At 49.0% G+C, this 26,635-nt stretch overlaps 1 protein-coding gene across 1 annotated transcript in view; it reads right to left on the bottom strand.

Moving 5' to 3' along the window:
* Positions 1 to 21,142, bottom strand: part of CPD (carboxypeptidase D) — a 37,871-nt gene extending 16,729 nt beyond the window's left edge. The window contains exons 1-7 of the mRNA XM_074974835.1: positions 20,508 to 21,142; positions 15,759 to 16,006; positions 5,377 to 5,519; positions 4,665 to 4,834; positions 3,718 to 4,082; positions 2,369 to 2,560; positions 1,198 to 1,365 (exon numbers count right to left, since the gene is read on the bottom strand). Of these exons, the coding sequence (XP_074830936.1) occupies positions 1,198 to 1,365; positions 2,369 to 2,560; positions 3,718 to 4,082; positions 4,665 to 4,834; positions 5,377 to 5,519; positions 15,759 to 16,006; positions 20,508 to 21,142 (1,921 nt within the window). The remainder of the gene's footprint in view (positions 1 to 1,197; positions 1,366 to 2,368; positions 2,561 to 3,717; positions 4,083 to 4,664; positions 4,835 to 5,376; positions 5,520 to 15,758; positions 16,007 to 20,507) is intronic.
* Between the last annotated feature and the right edge of the window lie 5,493 nt (positions 21,143 to 26,635).

Below are 26,635 nucleotides of genomic sequence, written 5' to 3'. Positions count from 1 at the left end.
TTACCAATCCATCCTGGTGGAATGTGCTTACCCCAGGAAAGTCACAGCAATTCTGAAACTGGAACACTACAACCAAGCATGTTGCCCTTGCACATAAGAAAGCTGGGCACAGATCATGGGGACAATTTTTGAATGAGATGGGAAAGCAAGAGTCAAGGAGGTTTACAGAAGGAGTGGAATTTGGGTCAGTGGTATCCTTGACCAGCAGCAGTTCTGAATATTGCATCCCTTCACCCCTTAGGAAGGCTTCTTGTTACAAACATTTGTGCACAAGTCAAGTCTTGAATAAACTAAACAGATTCTTACAAAGTTACATTAACAGCACTATGAGACACCTGATGTCAGTGCCGGTGGACAAAAACCCCGACACTGTAGGCAGGTCTGGATCAACTTATCAATGCACTGAAGAATTCAGTGCATTAGGACTTGCACAACCACCATTTGCCAGCAGCTACAGCCACAAGAAGTCTGGGGACCAAGCTAGCATGCAGTGACTATTAACTTAGTATCACTCCAAGAGGCAACTGATTAAATTATCGAGAACCTAGCCGCTTAGCCATGCAGCGAGGTAATGATGCCAAGTAGTTCCATCTCGGTCCCTTCATTTTATACATAACCAGACATCCAGCTAGGATGACCAAATGTCCTGCTTTTATAGGGACAGTCCTGTTTTTTGGGACTCTCTCTTATATAGTCACCTATTACCCCCCCACCCCCCTCCCGTTTTTCCACAGTTGCTATCTGGTCACCCTACATCCAGCCCACTTGAGTGCCTGACACCGCAGATGTCCTGAAGATGAAGAACACTAAACCACCCAGAAGTTAATTCCACGGAGACTTTAATGTGGCTCATTTATTGGTGCTCTTACCGCCCTCGGCACTAGGAGGTCTGGGTGCCTCATCTTTCAGATTCTGAACAAATGTAACAGTTTCCCCTCAAGATGACCAGATAAACTGTCCCCCCCAGGGGTGAGTGGCTGTTACCTTCTGCCAGTGGCCCCTTCTTAATGCACTACTGCTCTATTTAGGGAAGAGCCTGGCTAATGGCCAAAGGAAGCCAATTCCTTAGGCCAGGCCAGACAGAGAAACTTATGCTGCTGCTCCTAGACACAGAGCAGAAGCACCCCAGTGTTACTCAGCCTCCACAATGGGGCACAGTGACCCCCTTCTCCCACAAGGTAAGTTGTGTCTACATACCTCCATGCAAGTTTGCCGAGAGCACGAACGGAAAGTCCCTGAGCCAGTTCATGACAGCGAGAGTCTCTGGCTGCAGCGGGTCAGTCGTTGGGAGGAACTGGTCTGGGAAGTTTCGGTTCAGGTCATAGTTGTTACTATTGTTTCTGCCAACTGTGCTGCTTCTGTCTCCTGAGCAACAAACAATACATTCAGCCTGCATCCCCCTACATCCCCAGCAGCACAGACCCATCACCAGTGTACCTCAAAGCAAGGGGAAAAGGGGTTGCTTTCGACAGACAGCAATGCATCTGTTCCTTACCCAGAACACTGTTCTCCACCAGTCCACTGGAGTTTAGGAGATATACTAATGGGCTGGCTTCCTGCAGCTTCCTGCCCCCCCACAATCTATTCCCCCAAGTAGGGAGCCCACGTCCTGCACGCATATCTCTGGGAGGTGGCTGCCGCGTGGAGTGGTCACCATTATGAGCCTTTGTCCTCTGCACTCACCAGGTTTCTGATTTTATTAGTCAGTACACAGAGAGATGACATGTGCAGTTTAAACTGGGGAATAATCTAGATGGACTGATGTCATCAGAGAAAAAACCCAGCGCTTACATCTCAAAACTAGCTTCACTGCAGCCTATTGGAGTTTAACCAAGTAAAGACCAACTACTATTTGAGGAACTGGCTTTGCCCTGCCAATCTGCAAAGTTACGAACTTTAGAGAGCTCACGCACAGAGCTGCTTTACCCATCCTAACCTCATAAGGTTCTGTATTTTATGATCCTTGGAAAAGCACTTTTCAGAGTGCCCGGCTCCTAGCACAGATGTTACAAAACAGGCTGCACATTTGAGTTGTGTCTAGACAATACTGGGTTTCTTTGTTTAAAGATTTGCCTTGGGAAAGCTACAAGAACAGAAGAGGACTAAGGCAGGACAATTTGCAGCTGTGCTGAAGCATAAGGGGCACCTCAGCCACTTAGAACTCAAGCACAGCACCTTGCACATCAAGAACAAGTGGATCCACCCTACCACAAAGATGTAGCAGGCCAGCTCTCTGCCTGTCCGGGACAGGAAAAGTTGTGTGCAACACAAATCAGGCTCCTGGCCCTTTCACCATGACTGAGACAGTTCCCAACGCCCACTACTGAACCTACATGCATGAAGGCTGTTTAGTAAAGGGCAGAGCTACCTTCTTGGGATTTTTCATAGCCATCAGGGTTCATGGAGGGCATGATGTGGATTCGGGTATTAAGGACCAACTCTGTTACTTCAGGATCCGTTCCAAAGTTCTTGCAGAGATAATCAATGAGATTCAGAAGCAGTTCTCGGCCTATTACTTCATTCCCATGCATATTCCCAATGTACTTGAACTCTGGTTCACCTGGGCAGAACAGACATTTCAGCAACAGAACTAATGCATTCTCCTTATAACAGCAGCAGTGCTTTGGCACCCCGCACACTGTAAAGCCAGTGTGAACACTAGCACCTCAAGCCCACTTGTGATGGGCCCCTGAAACCGCTTGCAGTCCTTGTCACCGCTCTCCCAGTTTACCTCCTGCAGTGAGATGGCATCAGCCTGGCTACTGAGACAGGACAACTCCATGGGAAGATACACTGTAGGGGCGAGTTCCTTGCATAGCTCAAAGAGACTGAGATCCCCCTGGAATCCCTTTGAATGACTCAGATGAGGATGCATCCGATGAAGTGAGCTGTAGCTCACAAAAGCTTATGCACAAATAAATTTGTTAGTCTCAAAAGTGCCACAAGTACTCCTTTTCTTTTTGTGGATACAGACTAACATGGCTGCTACTCTGAAACCTGTCAGATGAGGAAGGCAGGAGTTCTGCGTCACTAATTGGGGCTAATACAGTGGGCAGTGTCCAAGGAAGGCCCCCACAGGGGACCCCTCCCCATTTCCCTGGGAAGCTCAGGAAATCTACCCAACGGGTTTGTTTCATACTTTGGGTTGAGTGTGCAACCCACCTGGCGGCACTGTGCAGAGCATCTGAGTCTGGCTACCTTGTCTGCAATGTCTGGCTTGTATTATAGCTGCCACGTGTGGAATGTGAGTGGAAGGGCCAGCCACACTACGACTCTAGGGCACCAGTCGGCATCCGTATCCAGGAGCGCAGGCAGAAACAGTTCTGCTCGCAAAGCTTTCTAAATACTAATAAGTCTAGACATGACAGCGCCAAGGCCTCCCCCAGCAGTGCAAGGGGCTGCAAAAGAACCACTGGGAAGGGCATCCTCATTTAATCAAGCGTTCCCTACACATGCCTCTCTCTCTTGAAATTGCACTGCTGCCCACAATGTGCTAGGTTGTTATTTCCAAACAAGGTGACCTTGTCCCTGCCAGGCAGGGCTCACAATCCATCCATCTGGGTACGACTGAACCACCACCCCGCAACCCTCCCCAGTTTGCGCATACAGCTCCCACCACTACAGTCCAAGGCATCTGAGGCCTGGTCTACACTGCGGGGGGGGGAGCGGGGGGCATGCAATAGGTCACGGAAGGATTTCATGGGGCTGGCCGGTTACCTGGTTCGTGGATGCCTGGGTTGTCCGATATCTCCATCACATACAGCTCCCTTTGCTCCACTGACTTGCCCACCGAGTAGAGGCGTGTGATGTTGGTGTACTCGCTGGCGTACCTCCTCAGGAAGATCTCCATGTCCGGGAAGTGGTGGTGGCGAAAGTCCTCAGGCTGGAGCGGCTGGTGGAGAGAAGTCGGGCTTGCTGTCTTCGCTGGGGCAGTGGCACTGGCAGCAAAGCCTGGGGCAGGAGTGGCGGCAGCCGGCGTAGGGGCAGGAACAGGCACCAGGACAGTCGGTTGCAGGGAGAAGTCCACCCCTGTTGCAGCTCCTTCTTCCACCTCAACGTTCTCTACAGTCAGTGGCACATAGCTGAGAAAGACATGAGTCTGCTTTCAACAGGAGATTCAATCAGCGAAACCGGAAACTACACCAGAGCCGTCTCTTTTCCCAGCACTGCCTCCAACCACCACATAGAACAGGGCTGGTGCTTTAAAAACGACACCAGAGATTCACCAGCCAGCACGCTGTCAGGTCACATCCTACTGCCATCAGTCCAAACCCTGCCTTAACGGAGAGGACGACAGCCCTGCCAGAAAGTCACGAGAGGCCGAGCTCCTGCCTACAGCACTCTTCTCAAGAAGGGCCCCTCTGGGACTGCCTTGGCAGCAAGCTAAGAGAAGGGGCTATAACCCATCAGGTAATGCTATCTTTATAGGCTTTAATGCTGCCTCCCTCCCACCCACACTGTGCCACCCCAAATGGTGGCTCTCCAGGGGCAAGAGAGTGTTCAGTGTGAAATGCAGAACAAGTCAACACATGGAGCTGCAGCCTGGCACCATCACAGGAAGGAATCAACAGTAGCAGCTTCTAGCCAAACCCCGTAAGCATGAACAGACCATGAAAATGAGCATGTGTAGCAGTACAGGACCCTGTCTGCTTCAGAGACGTTACCCTACGACAGCTGCTGTGATGTTATAGGTTCCAGGCACGAGCAGTCTGTGGTAGTCGCCGAATCTGCCTGCCGTGATGTTATGATCGATGCCAGCAACAGCAATGGTCGCATTTGCCAGGCCAGACCCAGTGACCGAGTCCCTGACAAACCCTTTTACTCCCATGTGGACCTGGGGAAACAAATCAAACCGGAACTGATCAAGGCAAATCACTCCAGGTACAGATGGATCCTTCCCCCATCACCACCAATGCTGATAAGTTTAGAACAGAGTTAGCTGGGCAGAAGTGCCCAACCAGCCTGTAATTCAGAGGGAAGTTTGGCTGGACCACTGCACTAGAAAAATCCCAGGATGAAACGAAACAGACGCTACCACTCAGAAATCCCTTGGGCTCCCCATGGCAGGCCTGCTTTCCCCATGGAGAGGGACCAAAAACGGTCAACATTTGCAACCCTGCCTACATAGGCCCTGCTGTGTACAGCAGCGATACGGCACTGCAGCAGGACCACAGAGAAGCAAAGCTGCCTTATAGCTGGTGACTTCTGTTAATTCATAGCTGCCACATGGCAACCTAGGCTATTAGCCATAGGGCCACAGAAACACTCCATACCCCGTACTCTGGGGTTTGATCTGCCAGTCAGGTGCACCTAGGCCTTGTACCTCTGGTGCACAAGCCCCTGTTTGACCTCCTGAGAAGACAGAGCACGTTTTACCTTCTCAATGAAGGTGAGGAGAGATTCCCGGTTATACTCCCATTCCTGTTGAAGCTGGGACGCCATTGGGTACTTGCAGCAGGACAGCTCCAAAGTGATCTCAAAGCAGTCAGCCCAAACATAGTTGTAATCCTGCATGCCCCCTGGGGAAGGAGAGGAGATTGGTCACAAAGAAGAATGCTGGTGAAACGCCAGACTCAGGAGGTACCTCCCACCTTGAAGCCCTCTTGCAAACAAATAGCATCTCATGGAGCTATGAAGTACCTGCGGAGGAGGCTCGCAGGGCTGAATGCAGGTCTGCCTTGCTCCCTATTTCTGTATCAGGTCAGGAGAACAGCTTTCAAAATGGTTTTGGGTATAACAACAAACGCTGATGCAGCTTTCAGAACTGCCACCCCCACCATGTTCTGCTGCTGGGTGCAGAATCATCCCCCAGCGCTACCAAAGCCAGGAGCTGCCCGAAGTGCCATGTGCTTCTCACCCGTACCCTTGATCTGAGGTTGCCATTTAATCCATTCCCACTCCTCCCACCCTTCTCAAAGCCACAGTCACCCCTCACTTCAGTCACTGGTGAGCAGTTACAGCAACAGGCAGACTAACTTTCACTCTGATTGGGGGGGGGGGGGTGTCAGCTGTGACAGTATTAGCCCCACTGCAGACCCAAGTCATCGCTAGATGCTAGTAGCCTCCCAGCCCAAAGAATTGCGCTACCCCACTAAATGTAATGGAATTGAGGCTGCTTTCTTTAATACCCAGCAGGATTTGGGGACAGCTTACTAGCTAAGAGCTAAGTCACCCAAACCTCCCTGAGGATTTGGAAAAGTGAAGAAGGGCATGGGCTTGAGTTTTTTTTAAGATCTTAAGATGATTTAGAGGCAGCTCAACTTTCCTTTGCTCTGTAACCTTCCACCTGCCTTGCAATGGCAGCCGCAGGCACTCAGATAAGAGTCTGAAAGGCTGCCTAGTTCCAATAAGCACCTCTGTCCCTTCTGTTGGGGGGATATTTGAAAGTTCCTATGGCCACACTTCAGTGAGAGTCAACTCATCTCTCCATCCTGAACAATATGGACAGAACGAAGCACTGTAGCAGTTCCACACAGATCCTAGCCCTTCCGCATTTCAGGGTCACGCCTCACTGGTACAGCTCTGAGCACTCGAGAGGTTTCAACAGTAACCAGCATGTTACAAAACAGCCAGACAAGTCCATGAAACAGGTTTCAAAGCCACCCCGACAGACCAAACCACTGAGTGGAGCACTTAACTCTACTTAGTATATAACAAAACATTAGCTAGTCTAGCTGTTATAGAGCCAAGAGCAGAGACACCGTGCTAATTAATCCTCAACACCGAGATGAGCTCTTACAGCAGGATAAGATGAGCGGAAAGAAGTTACATGCCTTGAAGGCATTTTTTTAAAAGGACCATTGTCAGATAAAAGATGACCCAAAATTCAGATGGTTAATAAAAGCTTTCACAAGAGGAGACCAACATGGAAACATTTCCAGGAGTCTCTTATTGAAGCAAATGGAAGCGTGACGAGTTAGCATTCTGCCGCAGCATTAACAGAACTACAGCAGCCCTGTGCTAGTGCATGAGAACCCAAGCCTGAAACTAAAGAGAAACAAGTGAAGGGCGCGGTGCTTCTCCAGCCAGGCAGACAGACCTTGAAGAATTATACAGATCTTCCTCGAAGGGCTCGGCTGTTTGTTTTTTAAGAGCGACTCAGACATCAGCTCTTAGAAGAAGGAAAAAAAAAGTAAAGAAAGTCAGCGTTGATCATCTACCTTCAGTCTCAGAAGCAACCCACAGCAGTCTGCTTCCTTGAGCAAATGCCATGTGGAGTAAAACAATGCCTGGCCAGTTGTTAACCATCTGTTCATAGCAGGAAGTTATGAATTTGAGACATCAAGACATAAAAAGCGTACCCACTGCTTCACCTGCCATTCATGGGCGTTTGAGACAAATGCTCAGCCAAAATAGAGCGGCAGACTAAAGTAGGTCTCAAACACCTCACTTCTTGCAAAACTGACTCACAAAGCAGTCCACTGCATGCTATGGAATTTTAATTGTGTTAGCTACACATTCACACAGCCCTTTACCAAAGCAGACATGTTACATCTGCAGTGTAGGGAACTGAGAATCACATGCAGAAAAACACACAGCTCCACAAAGGATTCAGAGGTTTGCAGAGAGCCCGAGCACTGCTTCGCCCAGCATTTAAAAGACATCTGTGACTAGGGGTGTCAGACGACACCACACAGCAGAGCACAAAGAACAAAGCAACAAGTGTCAGAAATTAAGACAGAACGTACTTTCATTCTGTGGAGCTGGTTTAATCTGTTTTGGGATAATTAGGGCTCTATGAAATCCGTGTTAACGAAAACACGGGCAGAACCCAAACACCACCACGAAATCCATTCTCTCTCCATCACTAGGACTGTAGCAGCAGGTGGGCAGGGCTGGCTGTGGATGCAGCTGTGGAAGTAAGAGCCCAGAGGGTATGGGTGGTCGAGGGGGCTAGGGACACAGGGAGGGAGTGCAGGGGCTAGGGAAGAAGGGTTTTAAGGGTAGTTTCTGAGAACTCCATTCCTTACTGTGTCAATTGCATGTCAGGAGTCGCAGCTGAGCAGGGGCACCTCCCCTTTGCACCACAGTGGGGTGCAAACAGGAAAATGAACCAGTGCTCCTTGCTCTTGCTAGAGGAACTGGAAGCACTTAGTTGTGGTCTGAGAAGTTGCTGCAGGGCTGTCTCTGAGGAGCTGGACCAGCGGTCCGCCGCCCCCCCCACACACACACTCACGTTTCCCTGGTTGTGTCAGCAGCAGGAGAGCTGACCCCCCCTGCCAGGCCTGGCACCCAGCAGCCACCAGCACCGCCCCAGGATGAGAGTGGCACTCAAAGCACTTCATGTGAGTTAATAGCTCCTCAGTACCCAAATGATAGGACGAGACCCAGGAGAGAGCAGGTTCTGGCTAGCCTTGGCCCAGAGAAGAGACCTGTTGAGTGCTCATCTCCTTAAGTGTCCCGGCCTCCAGCTCAGGCAAGAATCCCACCAGCGGACCTGCTGTGATAAGGGGATAAGCACAAGCAATGCAGAACTCAACCCCCCTCCTTCCAAAATCCGTGCACACATGCCACTGTGCTCTTATTCCCATCCCCTGCCAAACTACACAACAGGTGGGTGGCTGTGGGAATTGAGCCATGGACTAGCCTACTAGTATTATGAATACCATCAACGTATTCTGTCTGCAAGGAGGAAAACCCTTCAGTCCAGCCTCTTTAGCAAAATCTAAAGTCACTGGAAAGCTTGCTGGGCCAATATATTTAGCCTAAGAAGCTGTACCATATGCCCCTAAGGATGCCATAATGAGTATGTCCTCTTCCCATGAAGAACAAACTGTCCCTTTTGCTTTGCAGGGTACACATGGCACAGAATAAGATAAAGAGGTGATTAAACAGAGATGCAAGTCACTTCCTTCTGATCAGAGAACCAATTGCTCACTCCCACCTCAGGCTGAGCGCTGTTGGCAGCAACACCAAACAGGCAGAGGAATGTTTTGGTCGATTAGTCAGCAATCAAAACGGGCGGGCGGGGAGAGAGAATTCCAGCTGCTAGGCATTAGCTACAGAACCTCACACTGCGCAAGAGCATATTCCCTTAGATGAAGGGACTTCAGGAGGTGAAAGAGGCTTTGAAGGCTGAACTTGCCTCTCGATCTTGGGTAAAGGGATGGGGACCACATCACATCCTCAGCTTAACTTCAGTAACCAGAGAGATAAAGAAGCAAATAATCAAGCAATCAATTTGCAAAACACCTAGAAGATACAGAGGTGATAAGTAACAGTCAACACAGATTTGTCAAGAACAAATCCTGCCAAACCAAGGGGGGGGAGTGGTAGACAAGGTATATCTTGACTTTAGTAAGGCTTTTGATACAGTTTCACATGACCTTCTCATAAATAAACAAAGGAAATGCACCCTAGATGGAGCTCCTATTAGGTGGCTGCATAACTGGCTGGAAAACTGTTTCCCAGCGAGTAGTTATCAGTCATGCTGGAAGGGCATAATGAGTGGGGTCCCGCAGGGATCAGTTCTGGGTCCAGTTCTGGCCAATATCTTCATCAATTATTTAGATAATGGCATAGAGTACACTTATAAAGTTTGCAGACGATACCAAGATGGGAGGGGTTGCAAGTGCGTTGGAGGATAGGATTATAATTCAAAACGATCTGGACAAACGAGAGAAGGGGTCTGAAGTAAACAGAATGAAATTCAATAAGGACAAATGCAAAGTATTCCACTTAGGAAGGAACAATCAGTGGCACACATACAAAATGGGAAATGACTGCCTAAGAAGGAGTACTGCGGAAAGGGATCTGGGGGTCATAGTGGACCACAAGCTAAATGAGTCAGAGCAACACTGTTGCCCCCAAAAAAGAGAGAAGTGAACATCATTCTGGGATATACTAGCAGGAGCGTTGTAAGCCAGACATGAGAAATAATTCTTCGACTCTACTCCATGCTGTAGATGGAAAGATAAGTGTCACCAAAAACATCTACAGAGTGAAACACATGCATGTGAATCCACTCAATTAACATGGCTCCTCATGAGTCAGACTCTATATTATTACTTTAACACAGCAAGCATGCACATCTCAAATATAAGAATTTCCAAAAGGACTATTACGTCATTTCCCTTTTTAAACCCGAGAGACGCCAAGGGATCCCATCTCCAGTAACAGTACACCAACTCCGCAGTGCTCCCAGCCCAACACTGAGCTACAGAATGCTCCATGTGACAATTCCACTGACCCACCAGCCACCCAGCTGAGATTAAGAAGAACTATGCTGTGTGCAGGGGAGTTAAAAAACAGAAGAGTACCTGAGCATGGAACAGAGATAGTCTCAACAGGTCTCCAAGTCTGAGCTGTGCTAATCTAAAGAGTTGGAGAGCAGAAGCAAAGTTCAGCAGTGGCTCGGAGGACTACATTTGCTATGGATATTTGACCTTCAGGATTACTCCTGTGGCCCTGCACATGCCACCTTAGTTCAACACCACACACACACACACACACACACACTTGTTTGCAAACTCAGAAATGAGGGCCAACAGGATCTGGCCACAGCCCAAGCTTTGACCAGTGACTCCAAGTCCAGGGCAATGAATCCCACAGCAGTCTACCTTCCGGCATGTTTGATTACACAAAGTAAGATAGAGCAGGAAAAAATGTGCCTGTTGAAAAATTATGTCCCTTCCTCCCCTTGCCTCCCACATGGCTTTGAGTCATTTAAAACTTGGCCTCTTCCCTGGCACATTTTAATCTGCAGGTTGTAGCATACACATGGCCACAAACCTTTAGCAGTCCTGCTGCAGGTACTGCACATTAGCGGAGATTAGAATAAGGCCCACTTTGGAAAATTTACCCATAATCCTCCCCAAGGGGTACCAGAATCCGAGTGTCTTCATTTCATAGCACTTCTAAACTCTGAACACATTAACAAGTAGCTCCAGAGCCCAGTATAAGCCTCGGAGATCCCGGGCACAGAGCTGAAGAGTCAGATGACCTTTAATATTTGTATTCTGGGCAACTTCAGTAAATGCTGCACACAGTTGGCTTCCCTCCCCTCTGCCTGCCCTTCATCCGACACCACCCATAAAGGTTAATGCATTAAAAACCAGAAGGAACCCACCAACTGTACACCATCACAATGAGTCCTTGCTGGAAGCCTCAAGCTCCCATATTCCCTTCCCATCTCTCAGCCTCTTTGGGTCACGTCTCAGTTATAATATCAGGGCAGGGACTGACTTTATTGGTTGCAAAAGCACCACGTGTGCATGACGCCTTTAAATAGCAATTACTAGTACTCAAACAATGAGACAAATAGCACATGTGCATTTAAAGGCTCCTGGATTGCCAAGTCTCACCTGTCCTTCACTCTAGGGGTTGGTGCGAACACAATGTTTATAAGTCACTAGCCAAGCCTTCTTGTGTGTGCTGTGAATTCTATTTTGTTTAATTTCCCCCACAGTCACTGCCTCTAAGTCATGTAAAAGCAAGTCTGCAGGGCTGGAGAATACCTGAACTGGAGTTTACGGTTCCCCATTGCTGAGGGGCTTGTTTTCACAGTGAAGCTGGAAGCCTCTAGAATTCTCTGTACTGGACAGATTTCAAACCCCACTGACGCTCATGCCTTCCTTCTGTCACTGCCTCAGTGAGGCCACACGTATACAAACCTCTTCAGCCAAGGTCTGAGGCAGCAGTTACTTAAAAGGCCCAGGATACTGATGCAGAAGCCATCAAGAACATGCAAACGCCAGGATTTATAAGCGCTTGGCTAGTTGTACACCAGAGAGCCAGGGTCAGACTTCGAAGTTACAAGGCGTCTGCAAGTGCTTACCCACTACTGCCACCAAACCTCAGGATTAGGAGGACACGGAGGTAGAGAACACCAACGGTAGATGTTCCTCCACAGCAAACTTATTTCAGATACACAAAATGTTTAGCTATGGATCAATTTGTTCATGGCAAGGTCTGAAAACATTCCTGCTGCAACATACAAGCTGACTGGCTTAGATGGTTTATACAACTGCCACCAGAGTAAGATAGCGCCAGGATATCCTGGTTCTATCTAAAGCAGAGTCATGAGGTTCCTTCCGCGATCCTTCTCTTGTTCTGATTCCCTGTACAAACACAATGAACCTTGTTGAGCCAGGAAACATACAGCCTGTCCCACTTAGGTGTGCTCAGCGGACAGGAGCAGGAAGCAGCTATTAAGGAAACACTATAAAAAACTATTTGGACAGTGAAATCCCCAGCAATGAATCAGCTATAATGGGGAAATAGATCTAGACCTTTTTTCCCCTCTACAAGCATATGGGTGCTACAGGCCAGTATTTGAATTCTGTTCCAAGAAGTGTGAACATGAGGTTTACACACGAGTCATTCAGCTCCTAAACCCAGACTTCAGATAAACATCTTTTAGGAATTACTGCTCAATAAAATGTCAAGCTCACTAGGACTTTCTAATTCTGCCACTTACTTACAGCTCACTCCATAGCCCCCTCAGCTTCAGAGTGGGGAAAGACTGGAGTGTAGCTGGTTACAGAACTGTGCTACACTCGTGCCACATTTCTATTTTGTCCTCTATGATCATAGAATCATAGAATATCAGGGTTGGAAGGGACCCCAGAAGGTCATCTAGTCCAACCCCCTGCTCGAAGCAGGACCAATTCCCAGTTAAATCATCCCAGCCAGGGCTTTGTCAAGCCTGACCTTAAAAACCTCTAAGGAAGGAGATTCTACCACCTCCCTAGGTAACGCATTCCAGTGTTTCACCACCCTCTTAGTGAAAAAGTTTTTCCTAATATCCAATCTAAACCTCCCCCACTGCAACTTGAGACCATTACTCCTCGTTCTGTCATCTGCTACCATTGAGAACAGTCTAGAGCCATCCTCTTTGGAACCCCCTTTCAGGTAGTTGAAAGCAGCTATCAAATCCCCCCTCATTCTTCTCTTCTGCAGACTAAACAATCCCAGCTCCCTCAGCCTCTCCTCATAAGTCATGTGCTCTAGACCCCTAATCATTTTTGTTGCCCTTCGCTGGACTCTCTCCAATTTATCCACATCCTTCTTGTAGTGTGGGGCCCAAAACTGGACACAGTACTCCAGATGAGGCCTCACCAGTGTTGAATAGAGGGGAACGATCACGTTCCTCGATCTGCTCGCTATGCCCCTACTTATACATCCCAAAATGCCATTGGCCTTCTTGGCAACAAGGGCACACTGTTGACTCATATCCAGCTTCTCGTCCACTGTCACCCCTAGGTCCTTTTCCGCAGAACTGCTGCCTAGCCATTCGGTCCCTAGTCTGTAGCGATGCATTGGATTCTTCCATCCTAAGTGCAGGACCCTGCACTTATCCTTATTGAACCTCATCAGATTTCTTTTGGCCCAATCCTCCAATTTGTCTAGGTCCTTCTGTATCCTATCCCTCCCCTCCAGCGTATCTACCACTCCTCCCAGTTTAGTATCATCTGCAAATTTGCTGAGAGTGCAATCCACACCATCCTCCAGATCATTTATGAAGATATTGAACAAAACCGGCCCCAGGACCGACCCCTGGGGCACTCCACTTGACACCGGCTGCCAACTAGACATGGAGCCATTTATCACTACCCGTTGAGCCCGACAATCTAGCCAGCTTTCTACCCACCTTATAGTGCATTCATCTAGCCCATACTTCCTTAACTTGCTGACAAGAATACTGTGGGAGACAGTGTCAAAAGCTTTGCTAAAGTCAAGAAACAATACATCCACTGCTTTCCCTTCATCCACAGAACCAGTAATCTCATCATAAAAGGCGATTAGATTAGTCAGGCATGACCTTCCCTTGGTGAATCCATGCTGACTGTTCCTGATCACTTTCCTCTCATGTAAGTGCTTCAGGATTGATTCTTTGAGGACCTGCTCCATGATTTTTCCAGGGACTGAGGTGAGGCTGACTGGCCTGTAGTTCCCAGGATCCTCCTCCTTCCCTTTTTTAAAGATTGGCACTACATTAGCCTTTTTCCAGTCATCCGGGACTTCCCCCGTTCGCCACGAGTTTTCAAAGATAATGGCCAAGGGCTCTGCAATCACAGCCGCCAATTCCTTCAGCACTCTCGGATGTAACTCGTCCGGCCCCATGGACTTGTGCACGTCCAGCTTTTCTAAATAGTCCCTAACCACCTCTATCTCCACAGAGGGCTGGCCATCTCTTCCCCATTCTGTGATGCCCAGCGCAGCAGTCTGGGAGCTGACCTTGTTAGTGAAAACAGAGGCAAAAAAAGCATTGAGTACATTAGCTTTTTCCACATCCTCTGTCACTAGGTTGCCTCCCTCATTCAGTAAGGGGCCCACACTTTCCTTGGCTTTCTTCTTGTTGCCAACATACCTGAAGAAACCCTTCTTGTTACTCTTGACATCTCTTGCTAGCTGCAGCTCCAGGTGCGATTTGGCCCTCCTTATATCTTTCCTACATGCCCGAGCAATATTTTTATACTCTTCCCTGGTCATATGTCCAACCTTCCACTTCTTGTAAGCTTCTTTTTTATGTTTAAGATCCGCTAGGATTTCACCATTAAGCCAAGCTGGTCGCTTGCCATGTTTACTATTCTTTCGACTCATCGGGATGGTTTGTCCCTGTAACCTCAACAGGGATTCCTTGAAATACAGCCAGCTCTCCTGGACTCCCTTCCCCTTCATGATAGTCCCCCAGGGGATCCTACCCATCCGTTCCCTGAGGGAGTCGAAGTCTGCTTTCCTGAAGTCCAGGGTCCGTATCCTGCTGCTTACCTTTCTTCCCTGCGTCAGGATCCTGAACTCAACCAACTCATGGTCACTGCCTCCCAGATTCCCATCCACTTTTGCTTCCCCCACTAATTCTACCCGGTTTGTGAGCAGCAGGTCAAGAAAAGCGCCCCCCCTAGTTGGCTCCCCTAGATAAGAAACCCCACCCTATCTGGCAAGTCTATGTTTACATAATAGCCTCCGCCGGGAGCTAAGACGAGAGCAAACTCAGGATGTAGTAGTAATGATTAATATTTCTGCTGGCCCATGGGACTTTTCAGGAATAACATGCCATCACATGTTGGTAGGACTGGTATGATAATTTGTGGGAGACAAGTACCCATCAATAAGAGCAGTTACTCTTCAATATGGCTGAGTCATGCCATTTCCCCTCCAAAGAAGAGGGCATGGGGAAGTTAAGCTAAGCTGAGGTTAAGAAACGGGCTGTTTAAAACATCAGAACCAAAGTGTCTCTAAGTTACCAGTGCAGAAGACCACCCATTATCAGACATCCCAGACTTCACTGAAGAGAACGTTCAATGAAACATAAGAGACTAAAGAGAATCAGACCGTGAATTGCACTGACCATACAAATAACTTTGTTCAGACCAATGACTAGTGATCTACTAATTAATGGTTTCCACCCCTAGACAGTTTAGGTGGGGATTTTCAAATAAACTCAAGGAGTTTGTATGCCCAGTTCCCCACTATAAATTATGGGAGCTGGCTGTACAGTTACCCTAAGCATATTTGAAAACACATAATAGACTTTAACCGTCTATACCAGGTTCCCAAATTGTGATCCACCGAGCACTTGCGCGTGGCCCATGGCACCATTTTGCTTTGTTTACAGCTGCATTAAAAGCTAAAAATATATTCCTTTCTTACCATTACTTTTCAACTGCAGCAGTTGCCACAGATGTTTTGACAGCTAATGGGAGCTAAGATGGCCCATGAAAATAGAAGGAGAGGGGAGGTGACACATACCATGAGGAGGGGACCCACACTAAGAGCTGGAGAACCCTGCTACGCAATATACTGAAATAACTCACCTTCTACATCATACCAATGAGCTCCATTAGTGATGCCATCCTTGAATGTCTCAAATTGCTCCCCCGGGCAGTTTGGGGTGCCAGTTTTCATTATCGGGTGGTTAGAAGCGTAGGCTTTTGCCAGGTATTTAAACACTTCATCATCAGCTGATTTGCTATAGATTCCTCTGGACTTGTGCATGGGAGAGTCATCATAGGGATAGCTCGCAACCACAGAGCCCCCGTGCAGGTTCCCAGAGAGCACAAACCTGGTTTTCAAAAAGAAAAAACCACAACAACAAAACACACGCTTATTAGACAGAGCACACTAGGGCAGAGGTAACTGTCAGCACCCGCCACCCGGATCAATATAGCTCCTTCTGGCCCATGGAATTTCAATGAGGATATTCTGAAATCCACACTTCTGGGAAGGAAAGTCACAGCTCTTTCAAACTGCATGGCTTTTTGGGACAGTAAGTGAACAGCTCTGTATCCAATTAACGCTGCATGATGAGAAGACTTATTAGAGCTTTGCTAATTGTATCAAGGCTATGCTATATCTGAGACACATACTCAGCCTATACTAGATAGGCTCCAACAGTATCTGGTGGTGGCCTTTGTCAGAGACAGGATAGGGAACTAAATGGATCTCAGGTCCAATCTAGCTTGGCAATTCACATGTTCTTAAGGCTTTGGTTAGCAAGTGCTCTTGCTGGGCTAAGGTGTCCCAGCTTCTCTAAGTCATGTTCACACAGGCACACTTTGCTTTGAAATATTCTATTTTGTTTTACAGAAACCAATGGGGTGGGGGAAAGAGAATGTTGTTAATCTGAAAAGGAGTTTATTTACTCCTAGCTTGTGGTTTGTCATACCAGCAGCTTCCTTTGAGGTTCAGCTCAGACTCTCAGGATTGCAGTCTGCTGCTAGAATGGCAAATGAGGCAACATTCAAAGCAGGATTACTTCAAAGCAACATGCACATTGATATTCTCAAGATGCTGAAAGAAAAGACTTCCCTCTCTTCAGCTGCCTAGGCATTGATGCATCACCATGGCAGCTACTGTCTTTACAGCTTACAAAAAGCAGCCATTAGACCATTGTGTATCTTGCTCTGATAGGAACTTTGAGCACGTCCACTTATACTGAAAAAAATTCAGCTCCTCATGCAAAGTTCAGCAACAGACAGCCCTGTAAAAAGGTTCTGAACAGAACCTGAATGGGATGGCATCTGAGAAGCCAAAAGAATTTTGCAATATAACCTCAGGGCTCCATTCACTTTAAACTGAGACACTCAACTGAGTGTAACATCTAGTGTTACAAGAGATGCAACACATTTCTTGTCCCGTCCCGTCCCCCCCCCCAGACACAAAAATGCAGAGTCAAGCAAATCACCACAGGCAACTGCGATTTAGCTGTCCACATGGACTGCAGATACAGACAGCTTTTTTTAAAGCTTTGAAGAAGGTTTGAGTTGAGATGTATTCCAGGGTTTACTTGCACGATTAAGAGGTTTGTGTTGCAGTAAGGAATGGTCAGGTAAATACCAGTGTCAAATTCTAAGGCAAGTCTGAAAGCTTAAAAGCACAGCAGGCCCCATGTCTCCTTGTCCCTAAGCCTAGTCCAGGGGTCTCAAACATGCGGTCCGCGGGGTTATTTTCTGCAGCCTGCCAGCTCCCCGCGCCCCCAGCGTCTGTGTGTTGCCCTGGCTGCTCCTCTAGGTATCTCCCCTGAAGCTCCCATTGGCCGCAGTTCCCCGTTCCCGGCCAATGGGAGCTTCAGGGGAGATACCTGGAGGCACAGCCAGGATAACACACAGACCCTTTAGATAAGCTATTACCAGCAGGAGAGTGGGGTGGGAGGAGGTATTGTTTCATGGTCTCTGTGTATATAACGTCTTCTGCAGTTTCCACAGTATGCATCCGATGAAGTGAGCTGTAGCTCACGAAAGCTTATGCTCAAATAAATTGGTTAGTCTCTAAGGTGCCACAAGTACTCTTTCTTTTTGCGAATACAGACTACACGACTGTTACTCTGAAACACAGACCCTTGTGCCCCTCCCCCTCCCCCAGGTCCTGGCCACTTCCCGGAGCAGCATAGGGCTAGAGCAGGCAGGCAGGGAGCCTGCCCTGCCCCCCGGTGTGTGCCTGGCTGGACCCGCCCTCCCCCCCCGCACCCCTGCCCTGAGCCCCCTGCCGCACCCCGCACCCCTGCCCTGGGCCCCCTGCCGCACCCCTCCTGCACCCCAACCCCCTGCCCTGAGCCCCCTGCACTCCCGGGGGGCTGGGAGGGGGCGGAGTTGGGGTGGGGATTTCGGTAGAAGGGGTTGGAATGGGGGTAGGGAAGGGGTGGGAAGAGGTGGGATGGGGCGGGGCCTTGTGGAAGGGGTGGAGTGGGGGCGGGCCAGGGCAGCAGGTGGAAGGGGTGGGCAGTGGTGCAGCCCTCGGGCCAATGTACTAGTCCTCATGTGGCCCTCATGGTCATTTGAGTTTGAGACCCCTGGCCTCGTAACAGGCAGCTGCAAAGGTCTCAATACATCTGATACTCTAAGTGCCCCTGCATTTTTAAGAAGCTTTTTGTTCTCATTTGATATAATATTGTAGAAAAGCTTCAGTTTGTTCCCTTGCCATTCAGCCTACGTGTATTTGGGTTATTAAGCAGAGTTGACATGACCAAAGCCTTGGCTTTTTTTTAAAAAACAAGCTAAAGGATGCAAATCAGATCATGTGACTCATCTAATAAGACAGGGAACATTACATCCATTAGGGATTTTTAAACAAATGGTTTTGTTTACTGACTAATTTTTGTATGAGTGATGAAGTTAGCAGGGTATCGTTACTGCCGCGAGCCAGAGGAGAGCATCATGTGTTGTATTTTTCCTGTACAGATCTGACAAAGTAGCTTTTTTGTCAGCAGTGGTTTGCCAAAGTACACTTTAAAATTTATTTTTAAACGACTACTGTTTGAAACCCAGAGGATTTTCCCCACTAGATAATTTTGAGCAAGAGCAAATTTGGGGCTTAGTTTCATTTTGTGCTGCAGCACATCAATACACCAGAGCTGACAGTAAAGTTCAGCCAGTAAGCAAGTGTGGACAATGCAATCAAGAATCCTGAGGAACAGGGTTGAATCAACAACTCGGACCACTAACTCCTCTTACAGCTATAATACTGGATCTTTACTGGCACCTCCTGATCCCAACACATGAAGTCTGTTAAAATTTAACAAAAACTAGGGAAAAAAACTTGAGTTTCCGTGCGCTCCCTTATGTAAATGTTACATGCTGATGCTTATCACAGTTGCTATTGTGTTTCTGCTGACCAGCTTAGCCAAAATAACCAAGGAGTAGTAACAGAGGTTTTTTCAAGAGTCCTTTATTATGGTGAAGTGGTCAGACCTTAATTTCTCTCTCAGACTTTGGAAAATGTATATAATTTGTTTCGGTCTATCAAATCATGCCTGATCAGAATGTATTTCTCATTAGCAAATACATAGCTGTCATACTCATTTTCCAGAGACTCGCAACAAAAACCTGTGCACTCCTGTTCCACACCCCTTATGCAATGGCATTACATGTTCCACAGTACCGATTCTGTAATTCTCTTCAGATTTATCTTCAAAAAGGTAACATAACCCTACAAAATCTAATCATTATTTTCTTTTACAAATTCATTCAGGAAACTCATAGCAAATGAGACAGTCCCAGAAAAGACAGAACTAGACTTTCATAACCCAATTTAGCTAGCTATCCCCCCTCACAGGCAGCACTACTCCAGACAAATAAGCTTACTGGTGCATTTCCCTTCCTTTGCTCCAATCAGGAGCTGAAAGGCTAATACACTATTCTAGGCCCACAAACACTCAACAGAACTACTGACATGCATAAACATTTGCAGGATCAAGACCTACACCTAGAAACATTCAGCAAGAATTCTCTATGCAAGAACAGCAAGAAGTAATACAGGGAAAATTTATTATGGTGGAGGAAAGGTGGACACTCTGCCTGCCACAGTTCATACCAGACCTCAGTATTTGAGCACCTGTAGGTATTAAGCAACACGTTTGGTTCATACTGCTAAAGATCAGACAGTTAATCACGAGGAGAGTTAACAACACAGGACCAAAAGCAAAGGTCATCAATGGTCTTAAGGTGAACGAAGCACATCCTGAAAATAAGTTTATCTGTTAACTGAGCACTCATTTAGCTTGCTGTGAAGAAGGAGAAGTCAACATGAATAGTTTAAGTTACTGTTGGCCTGTTTGGATTAGCCAGGAAAAACACATTGCTCGTGGTCCTTTAAGTGCAGTTGTCTGTAAAGAAACCAACATGGTTTCTCTGCCAGGTGCACGTGGGCCTTTGTGTAGCTAAACAATAAAATGCCCCACTGTTCCATTCATAAGAGGTCTGCTACACAAGGCAGCACATAAGAAGCCAGAGCCAAGTAGCTAGATGTCCCAGCAGCCTCCGACGACAGCACAAAGGGAGCTAGAGGGGGCTGGTACAATGCAGACAGAATCATAGGAGACTTCAGGGTAAGGAAAACGTATTACAATGCCTTGACCATTAGCGCCACTACCTACTTCCAGCCCCCACCCCACATCAACCTCTCTCCCCACAGTTATCCCCATGCAGCCCCTCCCAAAGCCCAGGCAGGACCCACGGGCTGTGAGCCGGAGGTCCTCGCCCCTTGGGCCCAGACCCCTCCTCAGCCAGGCCAAAATTTCACATGCAGACAAAGCACCTTCAGCCCGCCCCGGGGCTCCCCCCACTCACTTGTTGCGCTGCATCCAGGCGATCAGGGCCCGCACCTCGGGCACGGGCTCCAGGTCGGGCGGGGCCGACGCGAACTGGTCGGGGAAGCTGCGGTTCAGGTCCTGGCCGCGGCTGTTCTCCCGGCCGCCCGGGGCCGCCCCGCCGCAGTCGCCCTCGCGGGCCCGCTCGAAGCCGTCGGGGTTGAGGCTGGGCAGCAGGTAGAGGTCGGTGGCGTTGAGGAGGCGGCCGGCCCGGGCGTCCCCGCGGGCCCAGCCCGACACCAGCTCCCGGGCCAGGCGCAGCAGCAGCGGCCGGCCCAGCGGCTCGTCGCCGTGCATGTTCCCCACCAGCTTGACCTGCGGGCGGCCGGGGATCGGGGCCCCGCCCGGGCCTGCCCCCGGCCCCGCGGGCTCCAGCCCGGCCGTCAGGCGCAGCACCCACAGCGGCCGCCCCTCCCCCGACTGCCCGATGCTGAAGAGCCGGGCCAGGCCCGGCGGGGCCCCCTCGGCCAGCGCCCGCAGCGCCGCGCCCAGCTCGGCCGCCCGCAGGTAGCCCGGGGCCGGGGCCTCGCCCGCCGCCGCCTCCGCCTTCTTGATGTGGGCGCCGCCCGCCGGGCCCAGCCCGAGCAGCAGCCACAGCACGAGCCGCCCGGCCATGGGGAGAGACGCGCGGCCACACGCAGGGCCCAGCCGCCGCCGCACCCGCACCACAGACCTGAGGGGGGGGGGCGGGCGGGCGGGGGGCCGGCGGCCAATAGGAGGGCAGGGGCGGGGACAGCTGAGGAGGTGACCAATGGGAGGGCAAGAACGTCTGAGGAGCTGGCCAATGGAAGGGCAGAAACAGGGACTGCGGAGGAGATGACGAATGGGAGGGCAGGGACTGATGAGGAGTACCAATGGGACGGCAGAGGCCGGCACGCAGCGGACGGGGGGGGCCAATGAGGGAGGAGAGGACGAGAGAAGGGGAAAGGCACCAATGGGGAAGGAGGAGACTGGGAAGGGCGGAGCGAACGGAGAGGTAACGTGCCAATGGAGGAGGAGAGGACTGGGATGGGCGGGGCGAGAGATGGACCAATGAGGCAGCCTGGGCGGGGTAAGGCGCCGGGCCAGACCAGGTGTATTAAAAAAACCGGTGTTGGGAACGTCACCAAGAGGGCGTGGCCAACCTTAAAGGGGCAGTGCCCCTCGCGCGGCGCGGCCCCTCAGGTGGACACGGGTGTTTGGGACCACGCTCGCGATCCCCCCGCGGGGGCCGGCCGGGTGAGGGTGCTGGGCGCGGGGCTTGTTCCCCGTCACCGCCCCAGGGAGCCCCCTTCCCGCGCTCCCTAGTCTGCCGCCTCGGCCGCCCCCGCGGCCACTGGAGACGCTGCTCCCCGCCCTGTCGGCGGCCTCCCCGAGACCAGCCCGGCTCCGTCCGCTCTGGAGCCGCCCTTCAGGGAGCCGGAGGCTGCTCCCGACTCTTCCGCAGACTCAACCCCAGCCCCAGGGCCCGCAGCCTGGCCGGGAAGTGGGGCGCCCCCGCCCCCCGAGCAGGAGGCTGTCCCCACTTTCCACCCCCAGGCCCACAGCCCCACAGGCCCCGACTCCTGGGGTGCCCCGGGGCTGGGGGGTGCCCTGCACCCCCCGGCAGCCAAGCGCCCCACCCCGCCCCGGCTCCCCGCGCCTGCGCCTCCTCCCCTGAGCGCCCCCGGCCCCGCTTCTCCTCCCAGCACCTGGCGCCACAAAACAGCTGTTCGGCGGCCCAACGAGCGGGGGGAGGAGCCCTGCGCTCAGGGGAGGAGGCGGGGATTTGCGGAAGGAGTCCAATAGGGGCAGGGAGGAGGCAGAGTTGGGGCGGGACTTTGGGGAAAGGGTTGACATGGGGGCGGGGCAGGGCAGGAGTGGAGTTGGGGCGGTGGGGTCGAGCACCCACCGGCACCAGGAGAAGTTGGCGCCTATGACAGCCCCCATTCAGCAGAGTGGTGCAAAGCCCCAGCGTCCTGTTTGACTCCTTGCTAAGCACAGATGACCAGCAAGTACAGAATGTGGCCGCTGACTTTCTCCAGGGCTCAGGCCATTGTAAGCATAGTTTGAGGCCTTGGTCCTGATTTTCAAAGCAATTAATGGATCAAGCCCCAACTACATCAAACAGCAGATTTCAATCTATGAGACACTATGACAGCTGTGCTTCTCTGGGAAAAGGCAGATCTCAAAGCCCAGGACAAAGCATCCCATCTATGGAACCACATAAATAATAATTGCACTTCTAACAACCTAATTGAGTGTGCAAGTGTAACGATGCTGGTTCTGGTGGGACCCAACTGAGAGTGCCAATTCAAGACAAACTGCTTAAAGCAGGGCTGGGGTTTTTCCACCTCTAAGGAAGACCAAACCAGCCAGACAGAGAGGACTTTAGTTTTACCCCACTGGCTAACCACAAGTCACACAAGCAATTCCTACAGACACTCCAGTTTCCCAGCATCACCACCAGTGCCACTCATTGTGGGGACAAATGGTTATGAAAACCAATACCCCTGTAAAAGAAAAATGGTTCTCTCCATCCCGAAGGACCAAGCCCCAGATGCAGGTCAATATACCAATCAGATCTTACCCACAAATCACGCTGTTGCCAATCCTTTAGAATCTAAAATCTAAAGGTTTATTCATAAAAGGAAAAAGATATTGATGAGAGCTAGAATTGGTTAAATGGAATCACTGACATACAGCAATGGCAAAGTTCTTGGTTCAGGCTTGTGGCAGTGATAAAATAAACTGCCGATTCAAATCAAGTCTCTGGAGAACATCCCCAGCTGGGATGGGTCATCAGTCCTTTGTGTAGAGCAAAGTCCCTCCAGAGGTAAGAAGCAGGATTGAAGACAAGATGGAGGAGCTGCAGCAGCAGCTTTTTATAGTCTCTTGCCATGTGGTCTTTCTTTCTTTGTCCCAGAGACAAGCTGCCCATCACAAGGCATGGAAAAACCTCAGAATTCTGTTCATAGGCAGGTCCTTGCATGCCTTGCTGAGTCACAAGGCGTGTCTCCCTTCTCTCAGTGGATCAGTGGTATAGCTGATGGCTCTTAATGGGCCATCCAGCAGGCTAGGCAGAGCTGAGACCAACTTGTCTGGGGTGTCACCCAGAAGCATAGCACAAGTTTGAACTACAGACAGTATAGAGCCAATACTTATAACTTTAAATACAAAAATGATACAAGCAAACAGATAGCATAATCATAACCAGCCAACCATAACCTAGTCTTAGACACCTTATTTGACCCCCTTTATACAAGATTTGGTGCCACTACAGGACTTTGGTTGCAAGAATGATCTATACGGTCCCAGTTCACATCAATAACGTCACAGCAAGTCAGCTAGTTGGAGGTGTAAGAACTCTGATTTGCACCTGCAAATCCATCTGGCAGGTTCACAGCATAGGTTCAGTTTATGCAAAATTCAAACTGCATTTGCAAGAAGGAAGGCTGGGCCTCAGCCCCTTTGAAAATATCTCTTGAAGTAGCCCTAGAAAGCCTTTGCTCAAAGAAATTCAGAGCCATTTAGATGCAAGCTGATTCTATGAATCATGTTTCACTTACAGTAATAAATATCACAGGAAATCTGTCCAGTTCAAAGAAGGGACCACTGAAATGTGACAAGGTTTCACCAGATATTTTTATATTCCCTTATCATAAAAATAAGACAAGAGGGAAAGATTTGCAAGATTTACTTTGTACAAAGACATAATATTTCTTCTTTAAAAAAGGAGCACCATGAGAGTCTGTTTGTCAGTGAACACAGTAAAATCATAAAAGTCCTTACCAGCCCACAGTAACTCAGAAGGGACCTTATAACTAGGAACAAAGGTGAACTCTGTGAAATATGGACAAAAACATTGTTGCCCTTTCTGCTGTTTACAGTTCCAATTTTCCATAGTAATACTAAGAAGATTGAATAAGATGCAGAGCATTAGAACTGTATCTAGGTGAAATTAAAGAGGAATCATTTGGTTAACTTCAGCCTCACACTCAAGGCTGGGAAAAGGCAGCTTGATGTGTCTATTTTTATCTCGGCTTACTCTGGTAACTCCCTAAACTGCACATAAATCTCTATGCATCAAGAGCAGACTAGGCTCCTAAGTAAGATGAGCAGAGACTCTGTCACTCTCTGGAATATCTTTTATTGGACCAACTTCTGGGGGTGAAAGAAAAGCTTTCAAGTTACACAGAGCTCTGTGTAGCTCAAAAGCTCGTCTCTCTCACCAACACAAGTTGGTCCCATAAAAGATATTACCTCACCCCCCTTGTGTCTCTAATCTACTGGGCCCACACAGCTATAGCAACACTGCAAGCTCTCTGGAATGACTTCCCTACCAGAGGGACAGCAAAGTACATACTAAAGTCAGTGATATTTCTGTGTATGACAAGTGGCATATCACCTTAAGCAGCTACAGCAGAGTCATTGCCTGTCAATAAAAGAATCCAATAGAAAACAGAAAATAGAGACCCTGGCCACAGAGAGACAGCAGTATGACAACAATGCGTGGGGCTTTCCTGCCTTCACAAATAGCTGGTCTGATGTTACCAAAGGCTGGAAGATGATACTTCCCCTGGTGTTTTGGCTGCTTAAGGAAATGCACAGATGCTGCTTGACCTGCATGGCATAACCTCCAAGATCAGTCCATCAGGCCTCATGGGAGACAGGAACATTCTTGATGTCACTTTGTATTGTTGTAGAACCTGCTGTATTGGAGGTAGTTACAAAAGAGTGTTTCAGAAGAGATACAAAGGTGTGTACAGGTTGACACTAAGACAGACCTTTCATATATCATTCATCCAAACCTTCATTAATTCCCATTTCAAGGCAGGGGAAACAATAATGAATATTGGGCAAAGTCAATTAGTTTGGACCAACAGCATTCCAGACCCCTTCAAAGAAGCAAATTCTTTCAAGAAAGTCTCATTGGAGATGAAAGTTCATAGGAGGCAAAAACACCTCCTGTCCAGGTGGAACAGCAGCAGTCACACATGAGCAGCTTTGCAGAAAAAGGTTTGGGGACAATTTCCTAATTCTTGCTCTATGGGCCATCAGAATCACACAAAATCAGGCAAAGCATAGGGAATGCTTCCACTACACTTGAGCATCCTTTTATCTCATTGTCCTGCTCTCCTGAACACATAGAAAGGGTCATTGTCAAAACAGGACAAGATCTAAGAGGGCAAAGGGAGTCAGCTAGCTCCAGAATGAAGGGGTGGGATTTTCCGAATCTCAGAAGCCCAGGGCCAGCCAAAACACTTGAAGATGAGCCCAGACCTTCAGCAGTGGAAGCCCTGTTGTCTAGCAGGCAAAAGTACTGAGAGCGAGGAGGAACATGACATCAGATCATGCTAAGCCAGACTCTCACCATGACCATGGAAAGTCATTTCCTTGTATCTTGGTTTAACCACATGGAAAATTGGGGAGTCTCATTGTGGGGGTGAGAGTGTAAGCATGAACAGGGGTCAGTTTTATTAATTTGCCAAGGCACCAGTTACATTTTAAAGCTGAAATCTAAGGCCATGTCTACAGTAGCACTTTTGTTGGTAAAACTTTTGTTGGTCAGGGGTTTGGGGAAGAAATGAGTTTCCTGTGGCCTCAGTTCATATACCCTATTCTCCAGGTTTATTGGTGGGGGTGACACTCTGGACTACTGGACACTTGCCAGCTGGTCTCAGATTACTGTTCTGTCTGCTACTTCCATCAATATCCACTAGCTGGGATCAATGTAGAACATATTTCTATGAGCCTTTTTTTTATGTTTTATTCATTTCAAGGATTGTATTTTCTCTGTTAACTCCTATTATTTATTGGAATTCTCTCCTCCCTTTTAAAAGCAATTTCTTTTAATATTTCAAATGTATTTGCTGGTTAGGGTTTATATCTTTCAATACATTTATTTTCCTTCTAATGCCACACAATTCATGTCATTTCTAGACTCAATAAACATTTAGACATCCCTTATAGTTCCTCTACTTTTACTGGACATTGTCCATATACTCTTTGATTAGATGTAATACTTGTACCTCACATCCTTCAGGATTTACACCCAACAAGAGACATAGTGACAGGGTCCCCCAGGCCAGCCAGGCCAAACCTGAGTGGTGCAACCTCAGGCGCCAGGTCACAACACCCGGAGCAGAG

The sequence above is a fragment of the Natator depressus genome, chromosome 17 (assembly GCF_965152275.1).
Source record: "Natator depressus isolate rNatDep1 chromosome 17, rNatDep2.hap1, whole genome shotgun sequence".
Classification (NCBI taxonomy): domain Eukaryota; kingdom Metazoa; phylum Chordata; order Testudines; family Cheloniidae; genus Natator; species Natator depressus.
Note: the sequence above shows the minus strand (reverse complement) of the source record. Positions and strands in the feature narration are given on the sequence as shown.